At 41.7% G+C, this 26,574-nt stretch overlaps 1 protein-coding gene across 2 annotated transcripts in view; it reads left to right on the top strand.

Moving 5' to 3' along the window:
- MBOAT1 (membrane bound O-acyltransferase domain containing 1) overlaps positions 1-26,574 on the top strand; it is a 108,485-nt gene that overhangs the window by 36,349 nt on the left and 45,562 nt on the right. For both annotated transcript variants that reach the window (XM_033216351.1, XM_033216353.1), the window contains exons 2-3: positions 19,755-19,900; positions 21,266-21,343. In XM_033216351.1, the coding sequence (XP_033072242.1) occupies positions 19,755-19,900; positions 21,266-21,343 (224 nt within the window). The remainder of the gene's footprint in view (positions 1-19,754; positions 19,901-21,265; positions 21,344-26,574) is intronic.

The following is a 26,574-nucleotide window of genomic DNA, read 5'->3' as shown; positions in this document are numbered from 1 at the left end:
AAAAGATTAATTGGGTTCAGTGCCTCGTGCCTCTAGTCCTAGCTAGTCGGGAGGCTGAGATGGGAGGATCACTTGAGCCCAAGAGTTTGAGGTTACAGGCTTACAGTGACCTATAATCTCTCCACTGCACTCCCACCTGAGCAACAGAGTGAGACCCCATCTCTAAGAAGAAAAGAACCTGAGCTTAAAACACTCAACTTAAAAAGAAGCAGTGTCTATGCTAACGGCAATTTTTCTTTTTGATTCTTTCTCATTATATTATTTTTAGTAATTAAATTTTTTTTCTTTTGTGGGCTCTTATAGGAAACCGGCACTTAGGAGAGAGAATGGTTTTTGAGGTGTCTCTGTTTCCTTTGCTTGCCTGCAGAAGTCTTCATTCTGCCTTTAGTATCTACCAGACAGTGGCTTTTCTGCAAACTTTCTTGACTGTCTTATTAAATGGTGTATCCAGGGTAAATTAATTTCCCTCTTGTGACTAATACTTCCTCACTTCTGACGTGTACCCCTAATGTCAGATGTGAAAATAACAAAGAACTTTAAAAAGTCGTAACTAACTTTTTGCTTTGAAAAGACCCCTTCAAAACTTGGTTAGCTGATATAGTTTGCCATCAGTGCGGATCCTGTGAGTGGAACTGTTTTCAAATACAGTCATGTACTACGTAATAACGTTTTGGTCAGTGAAGGACCATGTAGTCTATAGGTGTCCCATAAAGTTACAATGGAGCTGAAAAATTCCTATTCCCTAGCTGTTGTAATGTCATAGCACACATTGCTCACGTGTTTGTGGTGATGCTGGTGTGAACAAACCTACCACGCTGCCAGCTGTATAAAAGTGTACACTCGTGTCCTAGGTTCACCACCCTCTCACTGACTCACTCAGAGCAACTTCCAATCCTACAACTCCATTCATGGTAAATGCCCTGGACAGGTGTACCATTTTACATTTTTTCTACTGTATTGTTACTGTATCTTTTCTATGTTTAGATACACAAATACTTGCCTACAGTATTCAGTATAGTAAGATGCTGTACAGATTTGTAGCCTGGAAGTAATAGGCTATATCAGTAGCCTAGGTATGCAGTAGGTTACACCATCTAGGTTGATTTAAGTACATTCTATGATGTTTGCGTGATGACGAAATTGCCTAATGACGTGTTTCTCAGAACGTATTCCCATTGTTAAGCGATGCAGGATTGTACTTTTTATATGCCAGGCACTGTGCCAGGTGCCAGGGATCCAGAGTAAGAAGCCACTATGTTTCTGTCCATGAGACCCTCATATTCAATTGGAAAAATAATTAGACTCTGTCCAGAGTTTTTATTGTTTACACTGTGCGGTCGGTGCTAAGACCTTATCTGAGCTTTATAACTGTCTTGTGAAGAACCAAGGGTTACCACATCCTTTTTGTCTTTCCTCTTCGCACTTATTTCCCATCCCCTACATTTTTGTCTTTCTCCTTTCTTTGTACTTTATTTATTTTGAGACAGAGTCTCACTCTGTTGCCTAGGCTGGAGTGCCGTGGTGTGATCCCGGCCACTACAACTTCTACCTCCCTGGTTCAAGCAATTTTCCTGCCTCAGCCTCCAGAGTAGCTGGGATCACAGGCCGCTGCCACCATGCCTGGCTGATTTTTGTATTTTTAGTAGAGACAGAGTTTCATCATGTTGGCCAGGCTGGTCTCGAACTCCTAACCTCAATTAATCCACCCACCCCGGCCTCCCAAAGTGCTGAGATTATGGGAGCGAGCCACCGTGCCTGGCCCTGTCTTATTTAAACATGGTATTCCTAAATATTTACTTGCACTGCCTAGCTCTGTGTGTAGTACTCAGATTTAAAAAGTTGTCTGATTTCTGGTCTGTTTCTTCATCAATCTCTGATATGTCTTTCTATTCATGAACAGCCAAATGTATTTTGACTCTATTTCAGGTATTTTCCAAAATGAGGCTTTAATCATTTCTGATCAAATATTTCCATTCAATGTGATATCTATTAAAAACCTGTTTTGAAATTTAAGTTCTAGATTAACTTCTAGAAGCTTCTTTTGTTTTTTGTTTTGTTTTTTTTTCCATGTACCCGGAAGTCTAGAAGACACCAGTTTCTATTACTTAGAGGCCACAAGTTTCAATTTTGTGTGATGTGGATGAAAACTCACATTTTCTTCATAGAATCCATCTGTATTAGTCCATTCTCACACTGCTATAAAGAAATACCTGAGACTGGGTAATTTATTAAAACAAGCAAAAAAGGCTTAATCCGCGTATGGTTCTGCAGGCTGTACAGGAAGCATGGTGGCATCAGTTTCTAGGGAGGCCTCAGGGAACTTACAATCATGGTGGAAGCTGAAGGGGGAGAAGGCATGTCCTGTGGCCAGAGCAGCAAGAGAGAGTGAGGGTGGAGGTGCTAAACACTTCCAAACAACCAGATCTTGTGAGAACTCACTATCACAAGAACAGCACCAAGGGGATGACAGTAAACCATTCATGAGAAATCCACGGCCATATTCCAGCCACCTCCCACCATGCCCTGCCTCCAACACTGGGGATTACAATTCAACCTGAGATTTGGTGGGGACACTGATCACCATATCACCATGTCACCATCCAAGGAAGCTAAATCATGCTTTTCCTCTTTTTACCCCCTATATTTTTGAACATCCTATCATATTGAAACATTTATTAAATATGCTATTGATGGTCTGTGTAGATCAGTGTTATATTTGCGTATACATAGTTTACATTTATTTGCTTGCATGCGTTTTCATTGTATTTCTCTCTGGAATTGTCCTTTTTGGAAAAAAAAAACCTTAAGCACACGAAAACTTAGGGTATTTGCTAACTACACATTTGGGCAGGCAAAAAGGCTGACTTCACATTCTGTTTGGTTTTAAGAGCAAGAGTTGAGGAAGCAAGGCACAAGAGGGTGTAGATAGTATGAGAAACTTTAGCCATACCTGGGAATCAACATTTTTTGTTTGTTTGTTTGTTTGAGACAGTCTTGCTCTATTGCCCAGGCTGGAGTGCAGTGGTGCAGTCATGGCTCACTGCAACCTCTACCACCTGGTTTCAAGAGATCCTCATGCCTCAGCCTCCTGAGTAGCTGGGACTACAGGCACTCACCACCATGCCCAGCTAATTTTTATATTTTTAGTAGAGATGGAGTTTTGCCATGTTAGTCAGACTGGTCTCAAATTCCTGGCCTCAAGTGATCTGCCTGCCTCGGCCTCCCAAAGTGCTGGGATTATAAGCATGAGCCACGACGCCTGGCACCTAGGAGTCAATTTTTTACAGTTGTTTCTATCAGTCACAGCACACTTACTATCTTCTGTCTTTTCCTTTTCTTTTTCTTCTTCTTATTTGTTTTTGTTTTTTTAGAGACAGAATCTCACTCTGCCTCCCAGGCTAGAGTACAGTGGGGTGATCATAGCTCACTGCTGCCTTGAACTTCTGGGCTCAAGTGATCCTTTTGATTCTGCTTCCCAAGTATCTGGGACTACAGGTGAGCGCCACCACATCTGGCTAATTATTTTAATTTTTAGTAGAGACAGATTCTTTCTTTGTTGCCCAGGCTGGTGTTGAACTCCCGGGCTCATGCAATTATCTCTTCTTGGCCTCCCAAAGTGATTACAGGTATGAGTCACTGCGCCTGGCTTCTTTTTTCTTCTATAAGGATGTAAAATGATTTTCTGCTGTCAGTGGTACTGCTGGGATTGGATACATGGAGTTAGCTATAATGTTTTCCATTAAGTTGGGAGTGAGGATTTGATTTGAAAGACATCATCAAATTGGGTTTGAATTAATCATTTCCAACAGACATACATGAAATAACCTTAAAATTATTACCATTATTATTGTTATTATTATTTTGAGACAGGGTCTTGGCAGGCTGGAGTGCAGTGGTGCAGTCATAGCTCACTGCAGTCTCGACCTCCCAGGCTCAAGTGATCCTCCTGCCTCGGTCTCCTGAGTAGCTGGGACTACAGGTGTGCACCACCATGCCTGACTAGTTTTTTTTTTTTTTCTTTTCTTTTTTTTAAGTTTTTTGTAGAGATGGCATCATGCTATGTTGCCCAGGCTGATCTTGAACTCCTGGGCTCAAGCAATCCTTCTGCCTCGGCCTCTCAAAGTGATGGAATTACAGGCATGAGCCACTGCACCCAGCCTAAATAACTTTGATAATTAAAATGATACCTATGTCTTAGAAAGGAACCCTTTTACTGAAGTCACCTATAGCTCTAAAACATTCCATTCTTACACATCAGCCTTTCAGTGAAGGTTTTCTCAATGTCTTGTAGAGGCCTGAAACTGTATTTCTTTTTCTTTTTTTAAATCCTTGCCAGCAGGAAGTTACCAAAACTATATTTCCTATAGAATAAAGAGTAAGTGTGGTCTTTAGAGGCCTTTATTACCTGTTCTCTGCTCTATCTTTCCTTTTTCTACCTTTAAAAAATTTCCCGCCAGGCGCAGTGGCTCACGCCTGTAATCCCAGCACTTTGGGAGGCCGAGGTGGGCGGATCACGAGGTCAGGAGATTGAGACCATCCTGGCTAACACGGTGAAACCCCGTCTCTACTAAATATACAAAAAAATTAGCCAGGCGTGGTGGTGGGTGCCTGTAGTCCCAGCTTCTAGGGAGGCTGAGGCAGGAGAATGGTGTGAACCTGGGAGGCTACAGAGCTTGCAGTGAGCTGAGATCCGGCCACTGCACTCCAGCCTGGGCGACAGAGTGAAACTCCGTCTCAACAAAAAAAAAAAAAAAAAAAAAAAAATTCCCTAGCATGCTGACCAATTTCCCTTGCTCCTGAGCATTTCTTTCTTTCATTCATTCATTCCTTCATTCATTCATTGAGAATATTGAGACCCTAATATATGCCAGGCACTCTGGATACATTGGTGAAAAGGATAGACATGGTTTCTGCCTTCTTGAAGTTTTTTGCCCAGGTTAAGAGGTTATTACAATACAGAGTGAGAAGTGCTGTGACTGCAGAAGCTGAGGGTGTTCCCACAGCACTGCAGCAGACCACCTATCTTGCACTTGGGCAGAAGGGAGGGCTTCCTGGAGGAGGTGACTTCTAAGCTGATATCAGAAGGACTAAGGGGGAGGAGCAGGAGGGTTGTGCAAAGTCAGAGGCATAGCTGTCTTTTAGAGTTGTCCAGGTGAAATGAATGGTGGCCTGAATTAAGGTAGCTATATGGTGGGAAATGGATAGATTTAAGATAGACTTAGGAGGCAAAAGAAATAATATGAGATGATTGATTCTGTTTAATGGGGTGTTAGAGAGGGAGATACAACTCTAGTTTCTGGCCTGAAGGACTGGCTGGTTGAACGACCCCACTGTTAGCTAAGAGACCTGGAGGAGGAACAGTCAAGGAGGAAGATGAATGAACTCTGTTAAGGACAGTGAAATTTAGGTGTCTATGGTTTATCCAAGTGAGGATTTCTGTAGGCATTGGGCTGTATGCTTAGGGTGCACTGTATGTCTTCAGGAGAAACATCTGGGCTGGAGGTCAAGATTTGGAAGGCATAGTATTTGGAGGCATAGGAGTGAGAAAGGTTACCTTGGCATATAACATGGCATAGCAGAGACACTGGCCTGGGATGGCCCCTAGAAGGGCACCATCATTGCAGGGGTGGGCAACAGGGGAACCACCCTCAAAGGAGAGGGATAAGCCTGGTCAGAGAGGTAAGAGAAGACAGCCATGGGAATGTGGTGTCAGGGACTCAAGAAGGAAGAGCAGAGAGTAATGTGCAGTGTCAGAGGCTGCCAAGAGATCATGGCAGGCCAAGACTGGCTATTGTTCATTGACTTTGCAAGCAAGGAGATAGTTGATGACTTGGCCGGAGTAGTTGGGGCGTGTCAGGGATATGTTGCCATTTATGGCACAAAGGGGAGGTTAAAAATGGAGTATAACTTTAGAGATTCTGTGGGGTTAAATTTGAAGGATACAAATCCCTCCCCCTTCCTTCCTCCTATGACTATCAAGAGATGGGAGGATGGGAGAATTAATAGGCAGCATAGCAAAACTTGTTTATTATTAAGCTTTTTAAAACCTGTAATTGGTAACTTGTTTCCCAGTTTTGAAAACTGTTGTCTAGTTTGCTGTTGGGTAGGATAAGGTTTTTTCTTTTTTTTTTTGGAACAGAGAATTGTAGTTACTTTGACTCTTGGTCCACATCAGAGTTTCCTTTCTAATATACACACATATTTTGGAGAAGGTGATTACATAATAGAAGCTCAAAATAGTTCAGTTCCTAGGGACCAGGCAGAATCACAGATATTCCTATTTCATCAGTCCCGCATTGCACAAGGGTCACCAAACTTTGGGTCCGTCCACTCTTGGAGTTGTGACAATTGTGCTGTATCCCAGCCTGCCCTATAAGATCTCTGTTTGGGGAAAGCTAAATGGCAGTGTGTCTTATTTTCAAGTTAAACCAAATTAAAATTAATTTTGTTTTGAGACTTTTGAGAATTTCACAACACACTCTGAGATAATTGGTCACACCCTAGGGTGTTGCATAAGAAAATATAGCCCTGGTTCTGCATTTTTCCATTGTCCCCAGAGATCTTACTCATGGCAGCATCTTAAATAGCAAGTCGTATTATTGGTATATAGGAGAGTATATATGGCTATGGAGTGATAATGTTTTTATCACTTTGGACTGATAAAGGTTTTACCTAAGTCCACCAGGAAAATAACTCTTCAAGTCAGTTTTTGTTGTTGTTGTTTAGGAGACAGCATAGGTTGTTGGGATAAGGCGTTACTTGGGAATCTGTTTCATCTGTTTTCCTCTCCCTCTTTAAATGACCTTATTTAACCTCTTTATTTTACCCATTGGGAAACCCCTGGTGATATTTGTACTTAATGCTTCCTTAGGGATATTTAACAACCAAATCCTCTCCTCTCCTCTCCTCTCCTCTCCTCTCCTCCTCCCCTCCCCTCCCTTCTCTTCCCCTCCTCTCCCCTCCTCTCCTCTCTCTCTTTTCCTTCCTTCCTTCCTCCTTCCTTCCTTCCTTCCTTCCTTCCTTCCTTCCTCCCTCCCCCTCCCATCCCCTCCTCTTTTCTTTTCCCTTTCCTTTCTTTTCTTTTCTTTTCTTTTCTTTTCTTTTCTTTTCTGTCTCTCTCTGTCTCTGTCTCTCTCTCTCTCTCTCTCCCTCTGTCTTTCTGTCTTTCTTGAGTTAGGCTCTGTGGCCCAGGCTGGAGTGCAGTGGCGTGATCTCAGCTCACTGCAACCTCCACCTCCCAGGCTCAAGCGATTCTCCTGAGTAGCTGGGACTATAGGCATGTGCCATTATGCCTGGCTATTTCGGTTACTTTTTAGTAAGAAACATAACACTATAGTATCAGAGCATAATTGATTCATGCTGCTTGGGCTTATATTTTTTGATTAACTTTTACTAGTTCAAATGTGTATATCTAAGAATTTTAAAATAAATAATGAAGAGATTAAAAAATGAGTAATGAATGTGGCCTCTTTAAAGCACAATTAACAGCCCAAATCTCATTTGGGAAAGAAGATGGGCTAATTGCATTTTTAGATTTAGGACGCACCAGTTCTTTGACTATGATGGAACTTATTATGCATTTGGTAGGCCAGGTAGGGTTTCTGGGGAGGTCATTTCATCTTGTATGCTTCCTACTGGAGGATGTCCAGGGAAATTCATCAACTCTAATTAGTGTCTTTGAGCTTTTCTGCTTGCCACTGTGTTGGGTAAAGAGTCTGATGGAACAAAAGAGATACTAATAATATCTAGCATGCATTGTACAGTTAATGTTGTGACAGGCACTGTGGAATCACTTGACGTGTTAACTCACTTAATTCTGTGAGCGTAGTTACATGATTCCTATTTTATAGAAGAAGAATTGGGGACACAGGCTAAATAATTTGGCCAATGTTGTACAACTCAGGGGTTAGGGTGGGACTTTATCTCAAGCAGTCTAAGCTTGTTCTCTTAACTTTATACCAATTCTCAATTACCACTGATTAAAATCTATGCATCTAATTAATCTGGGTAACTCCACCCTTTTTATAACAAATACTTGTTATAAAACGTGAGTTCAGTGGGTAATAAACTCATTGGCCAAAGCCAATAATAAATGAAAAGGCGTTCAACCAGCAGTAAGGAAAATGCAAATTAAAATTAATGCACTATCAGTTTTTCACAATCTCACTGAAAAAAATTTAACAGATTAACAGCACCCTATGCTGGCAAGGGTGAGGAGAACGTACTCTTACATGTTATTGGGGGAAGTAAAACATTGCTTTAACTTTTGGAGAATGTGATCTGGTGGTATTTATAAAATTAAAAAATTATATACTACTTGATCAAGCAAGGAATTTATCTTATAGACATAAATTTATCAGTACATGAAAATAATCATTTTTATGGTGCTATTTGTAATAGTAAAAAAACTGAAAAGAACTTGGAAGTTGTAGAAAGGTTGAGTAAATTATGTCACATCCATAGTATTGGAGTTTCGGGCAACTAATAGACAACACTCTGCTTTCCTCCTAGATGTGGAACCAGTTTAGAAATAAGACCCAAGAGACAGACAGAGGGAGATCAAATCATTATCTTCATTAATGATAAAACTGATTGACCACAATGGATTTTCTCTTTCTTTTCTTTCCGTTTTTTTTTCCTTTCCCTCCTTTTCCTTCCCTTTCCCTTTCCCTTTCCTTTCCTTTCCTTTCATTCATGACAGGGTCTTACTCTGTCACCCAGGCTAGAGTTCAGTGGCACCATCACAGCTCACTGCAGGCTTGATCTGCTGGGCTTAAGTGATCCTCCCACCTCAGCCTCTCAAGTAGCTAGGACTACAGGTGCAAGTCACCACGTTTGGATAATTTTTAAAATTTTTCATAGAGATGAGGTCGCACTCTGTTGCCCAGGCTGGTCTTGAACTCCTGAGCTCAAACGATCCTCCTGCCTCGGCCTCCCAAAGTGCTGGGATTATAGCACCACACCTGGCAATTTTCCTACTTCTTTATCCTTGAATGACACTGATTGGGCCACCCAATTCCTGATGCTGCTGAGCAGACACTCCAGGACCACTGCGGGCGGGACAACATTATGTGCAACAACTCTGTGCAGGGAGCACAGAACAGAGAATACCTTTGTCTAAAAGCAGGCTGGCTCCCAAAGAGAGAAGTCCTCAAAGGCCTGAGCTGGGCCTGCTCAGTGCCTCTTCTCAATTTAGCAGCTGGTTAATTAAGTCAGTCCTCCTTCCCTGGGGAGGAGAGTGGGAGGGAGTCAGGGCAGAGAAAAAGGGGAAATGTTCCTTCCATATTTTTCCTCCTAGGGAATGGAGTAAAGATAACCCTCTCTCTAAGAAAATCTAACGCATGGGGAAAGTTTACCACACCTGCCATACTGTGTGGAATATTATGCAACTTTAAAAAGTACAAGCTAGCTCAATATGAGTTGACTTGGAAAAATGTCCATCTTTTGTGAAATGAAAAACAAGTTACAGTGTAGTTTTTATACCATGGTTATAATAAAGTAAAGGAGAAATCTGGCTGGACGCAGTGGCTCAAGCCTGTACTCCCAGCACTTTGGGAGGCTGAGACGGGTGGATCACGAGGTCAGGAGATCGAGACCATCCTGGCTAACATGGTGAAACGCTGTCTCTACTAAAAAATACAAAAAAACTAGCCAGGTGAGGTGGCGGGCATCTGTAGTCCCAGTTACATGGGAGGCTGAGGCAGGAGAATGGCGTAAATCTGGGAGGCGGAGCTTGCAGTGAGCTGAGATCCGGCCACTGCACTCCAGCCTGGGTGACAGAGTGAGACTCCGTCTCAAAAAAAAATAAATAAATAAAAATAAAGGAGAAATCAATGCATATGGGTATATTTTTGGATTTTGAAAGTAAACATAGAAAACAGTATTAAAGTGTATGTTCCATCTGCTAAAAAGGGAGACATAGAAGGTTGGGATTATGAGGGATCTGTGAGCTTCTTTCTTGTACTTTTCTGTATTGTTCATTTTTAAAAAAGGAGCATTCATTAATTTTATAATAAAATGAAATTAGCCTGAGCTCTATGGCTTATTTTAATGGACTTCATTTGTATGTAATTCTCCTAGATGCCTGGAAGAAGGGCCTGCAGTTCTTATATGTTTCATTCCGTCTTCGGAATATAGGATGTTGGGTTAGTTAGCTTAGATGACTTTTACCTACTCTAACCAAACTGGTTTCCCTATTCTTTTTTTTTCTTTCTTTTTTTTTTTTTGAAACAGAGTCTCGCTCTGTTGCTCAGGCTGGAGTGCATTGGCATGATCTTGGCTCACTGCAACCTCCGCCTCCTTGGTGCAAGCGATTCTCCTGCTTTAGCCTCCCAAGTAGCTGGATTACAGGTGTGTACCACCACGCCTGGCTAATTTTTGTATTTTTAGTAGAGATGGGGTTTCACCATATTGGCCAGGCTGGGCTTGAACTCCTGACCTCAAGTGATCCACCCAGCCTCGACCTCCCTAAGTGCTAGGATTACAGGCGTGAGCCACTGCACCCAGTCCACTATTCATTTTTAAGCCTTCTGCATAGAGTTGGGCACACAGTGTGCCAAACGTTTCTCATAGCCCCTCTGTGGGTTCGTGGAGCAGGGTGTATGGAGTGGTAAGGGAATGTTAGAGAGCCAAGATGCAGTCATAGTCTGTCAGCCGGTACATGTGGACTAGTTCTCAAAAAAGTATCAAGCACGGATGTTGTAATTGTTGGACATGTAGTTTTGAGTCCATTTATAAAGTGGAAGCTGATTGGACCATGGAGTCAGGAGAATCTCGCCACCGTAACCTTTCCCCTCTGTGGACCGGTTTCCTTACCCACAAAATGAGGGGCTTGGACCAGATAATTGCTAATAGTCTTCGCTTCTCTTGTCTATTTTATGCCTGATTTAAATCTTTAATTACAGATGCTCCTCAAACTATGATGGAGTTACATCCTTAAAAACCTATCCTAAATTGAAAATACCAGAAAAATCAAAAATGCATTGAATATGCCCAACCTATCCATATCATAACTTAGTCCACACTGTCTTAAATATGCTCAGAACACTACAGTTGGGCAAAATAATCGATCACAAAGGCTATCTTATAATAAAGTGTTGAGTATCTCATGTAATTTGTTGAATACCGTACTGAAAGTGAAAAACAGAATGGTCGTATGGGTACTCAAAGTTCGGTTTCTACTGAATGCAAGTCACTTTCACACCATCTTAAAGTAGAAAAATCGTTAAGTTGAACCATCATAAATAAGTCAGGGAATGTCTGTACTCTAACATACACTTGTTAAACTGCCTCTTTCTTCCCAGTTGGCATCATAAATTGAAGCTGTAGATCTCAGCCCTGGCTGAATATTAAAATCGCCTTGGAACTTAAAAAAAAATTTGTTTTAAAGATGCCTTACTCCCCACCCCCGCCCCCTCCCCCCCAACACATTCTGATCTGGATAGGGATTCTAAAATCAGTCATTTAAATTTTAGTTTTCCAAAAAAAAAAAAAAAAACAGCTCTTTGGTTGATTCCCATTTTGAGAGCTGCTATCTTAGAGAGGTCCTGCTAGTTAGCTGCCACTTTGGAGCCTATCTAATACTTGTGAAGCTTTATAGTTCTTTTAGAGTACTATACAAAATACTTTCATAGTACCTTCACGTTCCATTTAGTGCCCACCACAATCTGGTAGAGTAGATGTTATTAGTATCCCACATACCCACGTAACCTTGTAGGTGGTCGTGGTGTCTTATTTGAGGTTACTTTTCACGATGGAACCAGACTGAAAAAAGGTGACTGCAGGCCCAGGTGGGTGGACCTGAGCCACAGGAGAAATTTCAGGTTACATATATATATGGGGTGTGTTTGTATGTGTGTGTGTATACATGTACATGCATTCTTTATTAAATATATATGTTTATATTATATAGAGATTTTATATGCATTTATTCTATATTAAATATAAGTATATATTATGTACATAATATATACACAAATATTAAAAATATGTATATATTGTATACACACATTATACAGACACATGCACACATACATGCTGTTGGTGGTGATCTCTCTCTATAAAACTTGACATCCCCGGCCCCAGTCAAGGTTATAACGTCATCCCCTAACATTCCACCTCCTTATTCAGTGGGATCCCTTCTGCAGTGTGTGCCCCTCACTCCCTGTGGAGGCCCAGAGTTCTTTACTCAGGCTCTTATTCCTAGATGTGCCCCCACTGACTCCCTGCACCCCAATTTACTCCCTCCCCACCTCCAGGGCTGCTGGGGAATCCTCAGAAGGCCTGCTGGACTGGAGTCAGGATGCCTGAGTTCTGGTCTTAGCGCTGATGCTCAGAGGCTGTGTGACCCAGGCCAGGTCATGTACTGTCTTGGGGCTCCAGTTTCTTCATCTGGAAAGTGACATATTGAATCATGCAGGAAGGTTCTGCCTGAGTAGAACCAGACTCCCTGAGATGAGATTCCAGTGTTGCCACTGACTGGCTGACTGGGTGTATGATTTCGGGTACATTTTCTAACCTCTCCGTGACTGAATTTCCGTATCTTTAGAATGAAAGCCTCAAAGCACGTTGAGAGTTGTCAAGATAAAAGGAATTATGCAGGCAGAAGGAATGAAAACAGTTCCTGGGAGGTAGTCAGCACGTTAGTGCTAGCCAATGTTAATATTATTAACAATAAAGTATGAATAGTGTTAACATTTTTAACTGGTTAACAGTGGAATTAACTCTAATGGGAATGTTTTATTTCCAGAGGAGGGGATTGACAGCGTGCTTGTGGACAGGGTTTTTAAGACTCCTAAATGGTCCTGAGTTCTTTGCAGTCTTCCCTGCCTGCTGGGCCAAGGATTATAAGGATTTGACTTATGGGATGGGAGGCAGGCTGAAATATGTAGATATCACCTATGTACTTCAGGGTTTTTTCTTGCCTCGAAGCCTAAACAGACAGCACAATCATTTTCCACCTTTTAGCCACTGGAGTAAGTTTTTAAAGGGCTTTCATTCTAAATCGTAACTAATCCATGTGACATGATATTTGCAGAATAAGGTAAGCCAAAAGTCTCCATGTACGATATAATCTCTAACCAAGTGTATAAGGACTTTCTCTGAGCATTAAAAGAGGGATTATCCCATTCTAGAGGGATAGGGGACATACCCTGAACTGACGGAAAGAAGCTTGGTTCATGACTATACCATAGACAGAGAGTTTATACATGCCTCAAAAAGAACAGTTGTTGGAAAGGACTTTCAGCTCTATCAGTTTAATTCAAATCTTCCCTTGTACAAGAATGAGATCTTGAGAGGCCACTGCAGGCAGCCTGAGCCTCTCAGTTTGACTTATGGAGCTGCCTACAGCTCAGGGTTTTGGGGCCACTGACTTTGTGCGAGTTTTCTCAGTAGCACATTGACAGTTGTCAAGAAGATTAAATGAGATAGTAGACATGAAGCATGCAGAATAACAGCCAATATTTGTGGAGACCATGGCACATAATAGGTGTTTAATAAATGCTGATTATTATTGCTTTAAAACTTATGTGTTTAAAAGAAAGGTCAAAGGATAATGAACTTTCTCAACATGTGTAAGCCCATTATACCCATTATAGGTTAATAAGCTTCGGACACACACAGGAGCTGGGAGAACCCTCTCTGGCACTGTTTATAGTGGCTGAGGCACCTCCAGGCAGATAGCAGGCTCTGAGGCTCCCAGCATCCCACACAGCCTTTGCTTTCAGTCTTACCTGCTTCCTAGCTATAGGGGCAAAGAAAAGGAAGTCTATTTCATTCCATGGGTTTGAGTAGAGGATTTTTATTGGACAGTGTTTTGGGTCAAATGTGTTCCCCCAAAATTTAATTGCTGAAGTCCTAAACCCTGAGTACCCCAGCATGTGGCTGTATTTGAGACAGGGCTTTCAAAGCAGTCATTAAGTTATTACTTAATAACTTAGTAGTGAAGAAAGTCATTATAGTGGGTCCTAATCCAACATGACTGGTATCCTTGTGAGAAGAGATTAGGATACAGACACACACAGAGGGAAGACACAGGGAGAAGATGGCCATCTGGAGCCAAGGACAGAAGTCTCAGAAGAAACCAACCCTGCCGACACCCTCGATCTCAGATTCCAGCCTCCTGAACAGTGAGAAAATAAATTTCTGTTGTGTTTTGCCCCTACCCTGCCCTTTAGTTTTTGATATTTTGTGGTGGCAGCCCTAGAAAATGAATACAGGCCATTACTCAATTCTCCCTGAGTGATATTATTTCTGGGGAGAATGTTGGGGGTTAAAAGTGAAGCAAGGGAATATACCATGAGAGAACTCAGGCTGCATTTGAAACCCTGGCTCTACCACTCCCTGACTTTGTAACTTGCACCGTGCGCTTAACTGTTTTGTTCTTCATTTTGCTCCTGTGTAAAGTGGGAGTGAGCTATTTCCTAAGGGGTGGGAAGGCTGCAATGGAGTCATGTATGGAAGGTTTATCACTGTGCCCAACACATATTAGGCACTGGATAAATGGCATTTATTGTGATGACTAGACAAAATCTCAATTACAGCAGCAGTCCCTGACCTTTTTGGCACCAGGGACTGGTTTTGTTGAAGACAATTTTTCCATGGAGTGGGGGTGGGGGATGGGGATGGTTTCAGAATTATTCAAGCTCATTACATTTATTGTGCACTTGATTTCTATTCTTAATACATTGTAATATATAATGAAATAATTATACAACTCACCATGATGTAGAATCAGTGGGAGCCCTGAGCTTCTTTTCCTACAACTAGATGATCCCATCTGGAGTGATGGGAGATAGTGACAGATCGTCAGGCATTAGATTCTCATAAGGAGTGTGCAGTCTACATCCCTGGCATGAACGTTCACCATAGGGTTTGCACTCCTCTGAGAATCTAATGCCACTGCTGATATGACAGGAGGTGGAGCTCAGGTGGTAAATTAGCGAGCGATGGGGAGTGGTGTAAATACAGATGCAGCTTCTCTTGGTCACTTGCCACTCACCTTCTGCTGTGTGGCCTGGTTCCTAATAGGCCATGGACCAGTACTGGTCTGTGGCCAGGGGGTTGGGGATCCCTGAATTAGAGGTCTTTTGGGCTATAAATTGTGTACATTGATTATCAATCTTAAATAATATTTGCTTATCCACAAACTGGGAGAAAGAAGGCTCTTTAGAGATTTAAAAATACTTCTTGCCAACTTTCTGGGGAGTGTGGAATGAAAGTGTAACAAAGGATCCCTTTGAAAGTGTGAAGTAACTCAAGAGTATTCTATAGTCACTTTTGTTCTGTGGCACAGGAAGGAAAGCATTTTTAGCACTTTTTCCCAGCTACATTTATTTGTAGGGGGCAATGCAAAAGAGTACTCTTTGTGGTGGAAGAATGGCTTGCCATTAAATAAGGAATTGTTTAACTTGATTGGTTTTGCCTTGGAGCATATAAGGCAGTGTTGCCGAGTGTTTATTTTCTTGTTATTAAGCAGTTGGAGTTCTTTGCATATTTTGAATATGAGCCCCTTATGATTTGCAAATATTTTCTCGCAATCTGTAGGTTGTCTCTTCTCTGTTAATTTTTTCCTTTGTTGTACAGAAGCTTTTTAGTTTGTTACACTGGACATTCCAGGCCTGGACAGTTGACTGTTGCTCATTGGCGAGCCACTGGTAAACCACTGCAGTAGGGGAAATACTTTTGAACCGTTAATATTTGCTATTTGTTAAAAATGGCCTGTTTGTATCTCTTGGTTAGGAGAAAGGCGGTGTTTTTAACTCCTGGCAAAGTGTGTTGTTTTGTTGGAAGAGTATGACGTCCATGGAACAGAAATCCCCAAATAATGTCTTTCTAGCAGCACATTAGAATAGATTTAAGACTTGTGTTTGAAAATTTGCACACAGTTTGATTGTGGTTTGACGAAATAAGAAGTCAAACACTTGGGCATGTGTTTTATTTCCTTGCAGTGTCTTTGAAATCTTGCAAGAGCTGTGGAAATTGAGCTTTTGCTGAATCTGAGCTATGTCAGTCTTGCTTGTCTGTAAGAATCTGATCAAAATAGCTGTACTCTACTGTCCCCTCTTACATAAAGGCCCACACAATACTTCAATTGTTGAGAGCACATTGCTGGATGTCATGAATGAAAGTGCCACTTTATTTGCTGCTCTGGAGGGAGTGGATCAGTAGAAAAGTAAACTTTGTATATATTTCTTTTAAATGTGAAGGGTTTATTAAGGAACATCATGATACATATGTTTTGTAAGTTTTATTTTATTTTTAACTGACAAATAATGTATATGTTTATAGGGTACAATGTGATGTTTTGATACATGTGTATATTGTGGAAGGATAGAATCAGGCTAATTAACATAACCTATCACCTCAAACAGTAACTTTGTACCCCCTGATCAATATCTCCCCTTTCTTCCTCTGCTTCCTTCCACCCCCAGGCTCTGGTAACCACTGTTAAACTCGCTGCTTTTTTGAGTTTTTTAGGTTCCACATATATTTAAGATCCTACGGTGTTTGTCTCTCTGTGCCTGGCTTATGCCATTTAACACAGTATCTTCTAGGCGTATCATGTTGTCACAAATGACATAACTTCCTGCTTTTTAAAGGCTGAATAGTATTCCATTGTGCATCTAGACTACATTTTAAAAAATCCATTCATCCCTTGATGGTACTTAGATTGCTTCTATATCTAGGCTATAGTGTTGCAGTGAGCATGGGAGTGCAGATATTTCTTCAACATACTGATTTCAGTTTCTTCAGGCATATACCCAGAAGTGTGATTGCTGGATTATATGGCAAATTCTAGTTTTCGTTTTTGGAGGAACTTCCGTACTGTTTTCCATAATGGCTGTACTGATTCCCATTTCTCCTGACAGTGTGCAAGCGTTTCCTTTTCTCTAGAAGCTCTCCAAGCACTTGTTGTCTCTCATCATTTTGATAATCGTCATTCTAACACATGTGAGGTGATGTCTCTTCGTGGTTTTAATGTGCATGTCTCTGATGATTAGAGATGTTGAGCATTTCTGCACATATCTGCTGGCCATTTGTATGTCTTCTTTTCAGAAAGGTCTATTCAGATCCTTTGCCCATTGGTAATTAGAATTATTTATTTTCTTGTTATTAAGCAGTTGGAGTTGTTTGTATATTTTGAATATGAGCCCTCTATGATTTGCAAATATTTCCTCCCAATCTGTGGGTTGTCTCTTTACTCTGTTAATTTTTTCCTTTGTTGCACAGAAGCTTTTTTAGTTTGGTGCGCTTTCATTGACCTATTTTTGCTTTTGTTGCCTGTGCTTTTGGGGTTAAATCCAAGTCATCACTGCCCAGACCAGTGTCATGTAGTTTCCCCCTATATTTTCTTCTGGCAGTTTTATAGTTTCAGGTCTTATATTTCAGCCTTTAATCCATTTTGAGTTGATTCTTATATAAGGGATGAGATAAAAGTTCATTTTCATTCTTCTGTATGTGTTTATACAGTTTTCTCGACACCATGTATTGAAAAGACCATCCTCTCCACATTGTGCATTCTTCACACGTTTGTCAAAAATCGACAGACATTGAAGTGTAGGCTTATTTGTGGACTCTGTCCTATTCTGTTGGTTAATGTGGTTGTTTTTAGGCCAGTAATCAGGTATATATTTTCATTTCCTCCTCCTCCTTCTTCTTCTCCTTCTCCTTCTTCTTCTCCTTCTCCTTCTCCTCCTTCTCCTTCTTCTCCTTCTCTTCCTTCTCCTTCTCCTCCTTCTCCTTCTCCTTCTCCTTCTCCTCCTCCTCCTCCTTCTTTCGCCAGAGTCTTGCTCTGTCACCCAGGCTGGAGTGCACTAATGTGATCTTGCCTCACTGCAACCTCTGTCTGCCAGGTTCCAGCCATTCTCCTGCCTCAGCCGCCTCCCGAGTAGCTGGGATCACAGGTGCATGCCACCACACCTGGCTAATTTTTGTGTTTTTAGTAGAGACAGAGTTTCACCATGTTGGCCAGGCTGGTCTCAAACTCCTGACCTCAGCTGATTTGCCTGCCTTGGCCTCCCAAAGTGCTGGGATTACAGGCGTGAGCCACTGCAGGCTGGCTCATGTTTTCATTTTCTTTGGCCACCCACGTTTTTACTCTTGACTGTTACTTTCATTACTGTTAACTGTTATACATTGTTTCTTTTGCTGTCTATAAAAAGTGTCTTTTTAAGATGAGATTTTTTTTTTTACAGTGTAACATCTTCCATTTATGCCCAACTCCTCCCTAAACTTTATTTGTAGCAGGTGCTAATAATTGCAACGCTGAGGATAGAGTAAGTAGTATTAAAATAAGGTGCTAATAATTGCAACACTGAGGATAGAGTAGTATTAAAATAAGGATTTTGGGGGGATACCAGTCATAAGCATTATGAGTTCCTTAGAGTATCTCCTGTCTCAGCCTCCCAAGTAGCTGGGATTACAGGCACCCGCCACCAAGCTCAGCCAATTTTTGTATTTTTAGCAGAGACAGGGTTTTACCATGTTGGCCAGTCTAGTCTCAAACTCCTGACCTCAGGTGACCTGCCTGCCTTGGCCTCCTAAAGTGCTGGGATTACAGGGATGAGCCACCGCACCCGGCCAACCGTCAACTTTTAAAAAACCAAAACAGAAATTTTCTGAAAGCAATATTTTCTATGAGTCATAAAGGGTCCAAAGTATTGTTTTTCACTGGGCAAACAAAATGAGCTCAAATGGAGTTGATTTCTGCTCCCTCCAGCCCTACCTCCCAGCTCAGCCCTAATGAGTTTTGTTATCAGCAGCAGTTTATTGAAGCATGAAATGTTGATGCTGAAGTTGTGTCTCTATCTTTGGTCTCTCTTCAATTAAGTGCCTTCTAAAAGTGAATTCATACTGAGGTTTCAGTTTTGAATATTTCGAAGAGTTTAAGTTACTTTTCTAGTTTTAATAAATGGTTAAACCACTTAATGTATTTGGAATTTGATTTTGGGTAAATATAAATTGCAAAGGTACATATTTGCTTATTGCTTTCTAAAATCAGCTGACCTTTTCTATAGATTTCAGTAAATTTTTTGTTTTCTTTTAGGCACAATATTCTCAAGAGGTAGACCACTGAGATTTTGTAAGGAAATTTGGTGTCTACCCTGCATAACTGGACAGGCTTGGCACTGGACGTTGAATGCAGGACTGTGTCACTATTTGTAGGTCTGCAGTGTCACACCTTGAATTTGAGGAAAGCTCTTGTTTATTGGATGCTGGTTTAAAATGAGACATTGTTGTAAGTCCTGCATTTTGCTAGAGTAGAACAATGGGTTTAGTACCAGTATTAGGGAATGTGAGTCATTCGCAGAGTCAGAAAACAACTGGTGATCACTTTGGAGAACAATTTGATTTCCTAGGTACCAAATAAGGGAGCTCTTTTGTCAAACTTTGCATCTAATACCTTCTTCGTCTTAGGGTCCTGCTGAGGGTGAGAAAAGAGGCCCACTAAACAGAGCTCACAGTTAGCTTAGGCTGTTTCCATGAGAAGCCCCCTGCTTGTGGGTGGGAAGGCAACCTTGGCCAGTCTTAAAGGTTAGAGAAGAAACTGTTGGGTTTTTCACATCTTATACCACACGAGGGTATAGTTATCTTGTTCTGTTATATTCATTTCCTCTTCCAAACAATCTACTGGGGAGAAAGAACAAATCCAAGTCTGAGAAGCCACTTGATGTGGAAATCTGCAAAAAACAAGAGCAAATTCACAGAAAGGTGAAACAATAAAGGTTTTCATTTTCTCTTCCCCGTCATAGGTGAATTTTGTGGTATGCCAGCTTGTTGCTCTGTTTGCTGCTTTCTGGTTTCGCATCTACTTACGTCCTGGTACAACCAGCTCTGATGTCCGGCATGCAGTTGCCACCATTTTTGGCATCTATTTTGTCATCTTTTGTTTCGGCTGGTGAGTATGAGTCTCATATGTTCTAATTTGGTCATTTGGATGTTTTGTGGCAATGTTCTTGGAACTGCACTAAAGCAAGAAATAGATGGTATTATAAAATATGTATTATAAAATTTTATATTGTAAATACCTTATAGTAGGATAATGAGGACATTGCAGGAATCTCCATTTACTGTAAGAACCTGGAATCTCCAATTACTATGAGAGCCAATAAACTGACTATCCATTGGAAGTCAGTATAGTTCATTTTTTCTTTCTTTTTTTTTTTCCAATTTAATTTTTTGTTTTTTAATTATGCTCTCTGTGGCCCAAGCTGTATGCAGTGGCGCAATCTCGGCTCACTGCGACCTCCACCTCCTGGGTTCAAGTAATTCTCCTGCCTCAGCCTCCTGAGTAGCTGGGATTACAGGTGCATACCACCATGCCCAGGTAATCTTTTTTTGTATTTTTTAGTAGAGACGGGTTTCACCATGTTGCCCAGGCTGGTCACAAACTCCTGAGCTTAGGCGATCCACCCGCCTTGACCTCCCAAAGTGTTAGGATTACAGGCATGAGCCACCGTGCCCAGCCCATTTTTTCTTAAAATTAGACTTCTACAGATCCTTCCCAGTCGTGTAAATGGGATGTTATAAGGTTTAATTTTCCCAAAAGGAACCTTTCTTAACTATTGTAGATGTTGATGTACTTCTTGCATTACGGCTAGAGACGTGAGTGTAAGTCCTGGATTTCACCAGAGTAGAACAATGTGTTTGGTGCAGATCTTGGGGGAATGCGAATCATTCTTTAACAGGGAAAGCTGGTCAATTGTACTTTCTTCTACTAGTAAGCTGGGCAAATACCCTGAAAGGTGTTAGGGAAGAAGCTTTTGAGACCAACATATTGAGAAGTACCCCTTCAGGAATTTTGTGCATTTGTTCAGGGTACTATGCTAGAATTCTGCCCCTATTCCTTCAACAAATATCTGAGAAAGGACAGGTATTTTAAATCAGCCACCAGGTAGAACTCTTGGTATCTGGGGAAGCCCAGTTTAAAAAATAAAGTCTTAAAGAAAGAACTCATCTCTCTGGACTCTTAATTGCATATGTGAAAAAAGTGTAAGCATTCCATTTATGGATTCCTGACATTATTAGCCCTGCAGTTGGCAAACTGTGTCATGAGTTCCCTGTGTCATTTTAAGATACAGCATCTTAATTACATAGAAGAAAAATATTTGGTTTATTTTCTCTCATATAAACACGAGTTACTGATCATTGATCATTTGTGTTTTTGGCGGGGATGGTGATGGATTCACATTTTGGGTGACCAAAAGGTGTGTTAATATGAAATATATTCATTACTCCTCCCCCTACCTATTATGTCTTAAAGGTACTCTGTGCATCTTTTTGTGCTGGTGTTAATGTGCTATGCAATCATGGTCACTGCCAGTGTATCCAATATTCACAGGTAAGATACTGGGAATGAACAATGCAAGCTGAGATATTTTTGTATGTGTGTGATCTTCTAGAAAGGAAATAGGAAATCCATTTTTCTAATTTGGAAAGAATGGGTTTTGGAAATGTTTCATATGATGACAAAATGATTATAAAAGCTTTTGTTTTTTAACTGGAGGATGAAAAGGCTTGGCTTTTCCAAAACTTGGTTTTGGAAGCAATTACATAGTAAATGATTAATAATAATGTTGGTGTAACTGTATAGCACATTCCCAACTTCCTTACACATTGTAACTTGTCAGCTCTTCCCACACTTGTGTGATGCTGATGGGGTGTGGTCGACTTTTTAGAGGTTCAGGAACTTGACGCGCACACTTGCTTCATATTGGGCCTGTTTCACTGTGTTCAGGTTCACAAAGTTCCATTCCAGTGTCTAGGAATGGAATACTCTGGCCTTGGCAGAGTCACGTGGTTTACAGACAGGGTATGATGGTGCCACTATGGTATTATTGTGGTAGCAGGGGGCTCTGCCATCAGACCAAGAAGGAAAGAGGCCAGCACAAGATGCTCCTTTTTTTTTTTTTGAGACAGAGTCTCACTCTGTTGCCCAGGCTGGAGCACAGTGGTGCAATTTCGGCTCACTGCAACCTCTGCCTCCCAGGTGCAAGTGATTTTCCGGCCTCAGCCTCCCGAGTAGCTGGGACTACAGGCACGCACCACCACACCTAACTAATTTTTGTATGTTTAGTAGAGATGGGTTTTCACCATGTTGGCCAGGATGGTCTCGATCTCTTGACCTCGTGGTCTGCCTACCTCAGACTCCCAAAGTGCTGGGATTACAGGTGTGAGCCATCACACCTGGCTGATGCTCCTCTTGGTTTGCTCTTGTGGTTGCCAATATTGCCAAAGTGGAAATTGTTTCACAATTCCCCTTGGATGAACTCAATGTAAATTTTTTAAAAGTCTCAACGTTATTTCCTGTTTATGGAAAGAGCTCTAGGCTGGAGTCAGGAAATCAAGGTCCTCCTAGCAGTGTGAATTTGGACCGGTCGTGCAGCTTCTACATATGTCAGGTTTCCCACCTGCAAAATGCTGGGTTTGCAGCAGTTTGAACGCAAGTTCTCTTCAGTACCATGATGTCATGATTCTGTGTGAATTGCTCTCCTCTTTACTTCACTGAATCAGTGACAAGAGTTCTGCTATGTGGCTGAGAAGAGGAGGGAAAGGTTAGTATTTGCTGCCATATGAAACTAATCCCTATTTTTTTGAGATGGAACCTCACTCTGTTGCCCAGGCTGTAGTGCAACAGCATGGTCTCAGCTCTTCTGCAGCCTCTTCCTCCCCGGTTCAAGTTATTCTCTTGCCTCAGCCTCCCAAGTAGCTGAGATTACAGGTACCCACCACTACACCCAGCTAATTTTTATAATTTTAGTAGAGACGGGGTTTCACCATGTTGGCCAGGATGGTCTTGAACTGACCTTAGGTGATTTGCCTGCCTTGGCTTTCCAAAGTGCTGGGATTATAAGCATGAGCCACCACACCTGGCCAAAACTAAGCCATTTCTGGACTGTTATACAGCATTTGTTTAGAAAGTTTCAGGGATACCCCCATGTTTCCTTCCCGAGCCACCGTTTCAGGCAGAAGTCACAGGCATCAGTTTGCCCTATATGAACCAGCTGGAGCAGAACATGGCTTGTGTCTCCTGGGGCAGAGGGCCTAGCGTGAGAACTTGGTGATGCAGTTATCAATGCTGGAGTCCGTGCTTTGTGCCAAGTCTTAAGCCAAGCTCTTTTTAATATACTTTATTTCATTTTTAACATATAAACTATTATCTAATATATCACTTAATTTGTTATTTAATATTTCATTATTTCAAATATATTAACTCTAGGACAACACTATGGAATATAGTTTTGTTTCTTTTTTTTTTTCGGAGATGAGACAAAAGCTCAGAGACATAAATAAGTAAACAGTTTGATGAATTTCCACAAAGTGAACACAACCGTGTAACCACTGTGTCTGATGTGCCAATCTCTTTTTTTTTTTTTTTTGAGATGGAGTTTCACTCTTGTTGCCCAGGCTGGAGTGCAATGGTGTGATCTTGGCTCACTGCAACCTCCGCCTCATGGGTTCAAGTGATTCTCCTGCCTCATCCTCCCAAGAGGCTGGGATTATAGGCATGCACCACCATGCCTGGCTAATTTTGTATTTTTAGTAGAGACAGGGTTTCTTCATGTTGGTCAGGCTGGTCTTGAACTTGCACCCGCCTTGGCCTCCCAAAGTGCTGGGATAACAGGTGTGAGCCACTGCACCCGCCTCATGTGCCAATCTCTACCACACCTCTCCTTCTTAGAATAACTGCTTTGCCAACTTCTCCCACCACGGATTACTTCTGCCAGTGCTGGGATTTGAGCTCATACTGGTCTGTGTATTTGTCTGTTTTCACACTGCTGATAAAGACATACCTGAGACTGGGTAATTTGTATAGAAAAAGAAGTTTAGTGGACTCACAGTTCCACATGGCTGGGGAGGCCTCACAATCATGGTGGAAGGCAAAAGGCATGTCTTACTTACATGGCAACAGGCAAGAGATAACTTGTGTGGGGGAAATCCCCTTTATAAAACCATCAGACCTTGTGGGACTTATTCACTATCACGAGAACAGCATAGGAAAGACTCACCCCCATGATTCAATTACTTCCCATTGGGTCCCTCCCACAACACGTGGGAATTTGGGAGCTACAATTTAAGATGAGATTTGGGTGGGGACACAGCAAAACTATATCTACAGTCAGTCTGTAGAATACATGTTCTTGCTACCACTTCTTGATTTCTTAGATGTTTTAGGTTTGGCCAGGGCATGAATACATTGCCCTGTTGTATTGGGACTTAGCACTTGGCGCCGTCCTCAGGCGGGGTCTTACAACAATTGAGTTGAACTTGCTTTCTTTCTCCTGTGGGCCAGGGGAAGGTACAGGTCTAACTCCTGTTGAGGACAAAGGGGAAGCAGCAGGCATGGCTGCATTGGAATTGGTTCTGGAAGAATCTATCTTTTGAGTCAGCTTTGTGTTTCTGCCTTGAGCTTCATTAATTGGCTGGAGAAAGGGAATAGTTGCTGGAGGTGATAAGGCCTGACTCCATTCCACTTCTGCTTCAGCTCCTGAGGGAGTTATTTTCTCTTAGTCATTTGCATTGTTGACCATCTTCCTATTTTGGAAGTGGTTTAGGATGAACCCACGGTGGAGAAAAAATCTTTTCTGCTAGTAACCACTTCGTTTGAAAATAATGGTGAATAGCACTTAAAAGTTATATAGTGATTTAGAGTTTACAGAACTCCTTCACACTGTTTAAAGTCTGGCTATCCCTTGCTACCAAATGAATTTTTATTATCCCTACTTTACTGTTCCTTAGGCTGATCTAGTCTTCATGAGTTATTTTAATGTGAATATGTGATTTCAATATAATTTAATATCAGAATATACCTCTTCCCTGTTTTATGGCACATATTTAAAAGTTATACCTTCTGATTTTATGTCTATATCTGATGGGCTCCTGAATCACTTCAAATATGTAATGTATTCATTTCAGTTCATTTCAACTAACAGTAACTGACCCACGTGTCAGGTCAAGGGTAGGGATGTTGAAGGTCACAATGAGTTGGGGAAACAGACACATACATAAATAATTCTAATATTGTAATTATGTATATTAGCATGTAGTACTAGAGACATACAGGCAGTGGAGCAATGAATTGTGCTGGGGGTGGGGAACAGGAGATGTGGTGGGATGCATGGAGTAAGACCAAGCCAAGGAACATCGAAGAGGTGACTTTGGAGCTGAGCCTCATCTGAAAATTAGGCAGGTTCCAGATAGACTGTTGGATGGAGATGCGAATTGCAGGCAGAAGAAGGAGCACGCAGAAAGACTCTTGCCTGAAAATACAGAGTTTCATTGTGGAACATGAGCAGTGCAGTGTCATTTGAGAGTAAGGTAAACATGGAGCATGGCTGGAGATGAGTCCAGAAAGGTGAGGTAGAGCTTAGCGTGTGAAGCACCTTGCATGCTGTGTTCAGGGGTTGCAATTTCACTAGATAGTGGGATCCACTGGAGACTTTTAAGAAGAGTAGCAGTCACATAGTTGTTTATTCATTTGACACACAGTAGGTGGATATGGTGAACAAAGCACAGGTGACCATCTTTGCCCTCATGGAGCTTACAGGTTGGTCAGGGAGATGGGTGTTAATCAGATTGTCTTAGCTGGGACTGCTATAACAAAGTACTGTATGTAGAGTGGGTGGCTTATAAACAGCAGAAATGTATTAATAGTTCTCAGTTCTGGAGGCTGGAAATCTGAGTTCAGGGTTCCAGCGTGTTCTGGTGAGGACTCTCTTCTGGGTTACAGACTGCCGTCTTCTTGTATCCTCACATAGCTCAAAGAGTGAGTGCTCTCGGGGGCCTCTTTTGTAAGAGGGCTAACCCCATTTATGAAGGCTTTGCCCTCATAACCTAGTCCTCTCCCAAAGGACCCACCTCCTAATGTTGAGGGTTAGGACTTAAACATAGGAATTCTGGGGAGACATAAACATTCATTGCACAGCTTATCACCTATATTTATAATTACACATTTGACAATACTTATATGTGGATGTGTGTGTTTGTGTGGCTTGTGTGTATATTGCTAGTGTACACTATAACGTGGTCAGGAACACATCTCCGAAGGAAGCCAGGGGGTGCTCATGAGCAAGTGGTAATTGAAGCCTGAGGCATGGATGGGTAGGGTCCCAAGCTGAGCTTGGAAATGCCAACACTTGACGGGTAGGTGGAGGAAGGAAAGCTGAGCAAGGAGCCTTGGAGGAATTAACCAGAGAGGTGGGAAGAAAACAGGAGAATGGAAGCCAAGAGAATAAAATGTTTAAAGAGGAAGTGGCCAGCAGTATGGTGATGATTTGTACTTTACAAAAATCATCATGCAAACATGAGGGCTGTGAAGAGGAGCATCTTGAGTGTGAGACCTTACAGGTAGTGATTCCCAGCCCTGGCTGCGCACTTCCATTACACCTGCCAGGTGAGGCAGGAATTAAACAGGAATAGCTGGGAGCAGGTCCCAGGGATCTGTGGTTTGCAAAGCTCCATTCCATTATGCAGCTAAGGCTGACAGCCACTGTAGTGGTCCAGGTGAGAAGAGATGAAGGGTTCAGCTAGAGTAGTGGGTGGAAAGGTGGACTGGGATGTTGCTGGACCAGA

Source organism: Trachypithecus francoisi, unplaced genomic scaffold (assembly GCF_009764315.1).
Source record: "Trachypithecus francoisi isolate TF-2019V2 unplaced genomic scaffold, Tfra_2.0 Lachesis_group10, whole genome shotgun sequence".
Lineage (NCBI taxonomy): Eukaryota > Metazoa > Chordata > Mammalia > Primates > Cercopithecidae > Trachypithecus > Trachypithecus francoisi.
This window is presented reverse-complemented; position numbering and strand designations above follow the sequence as displayed.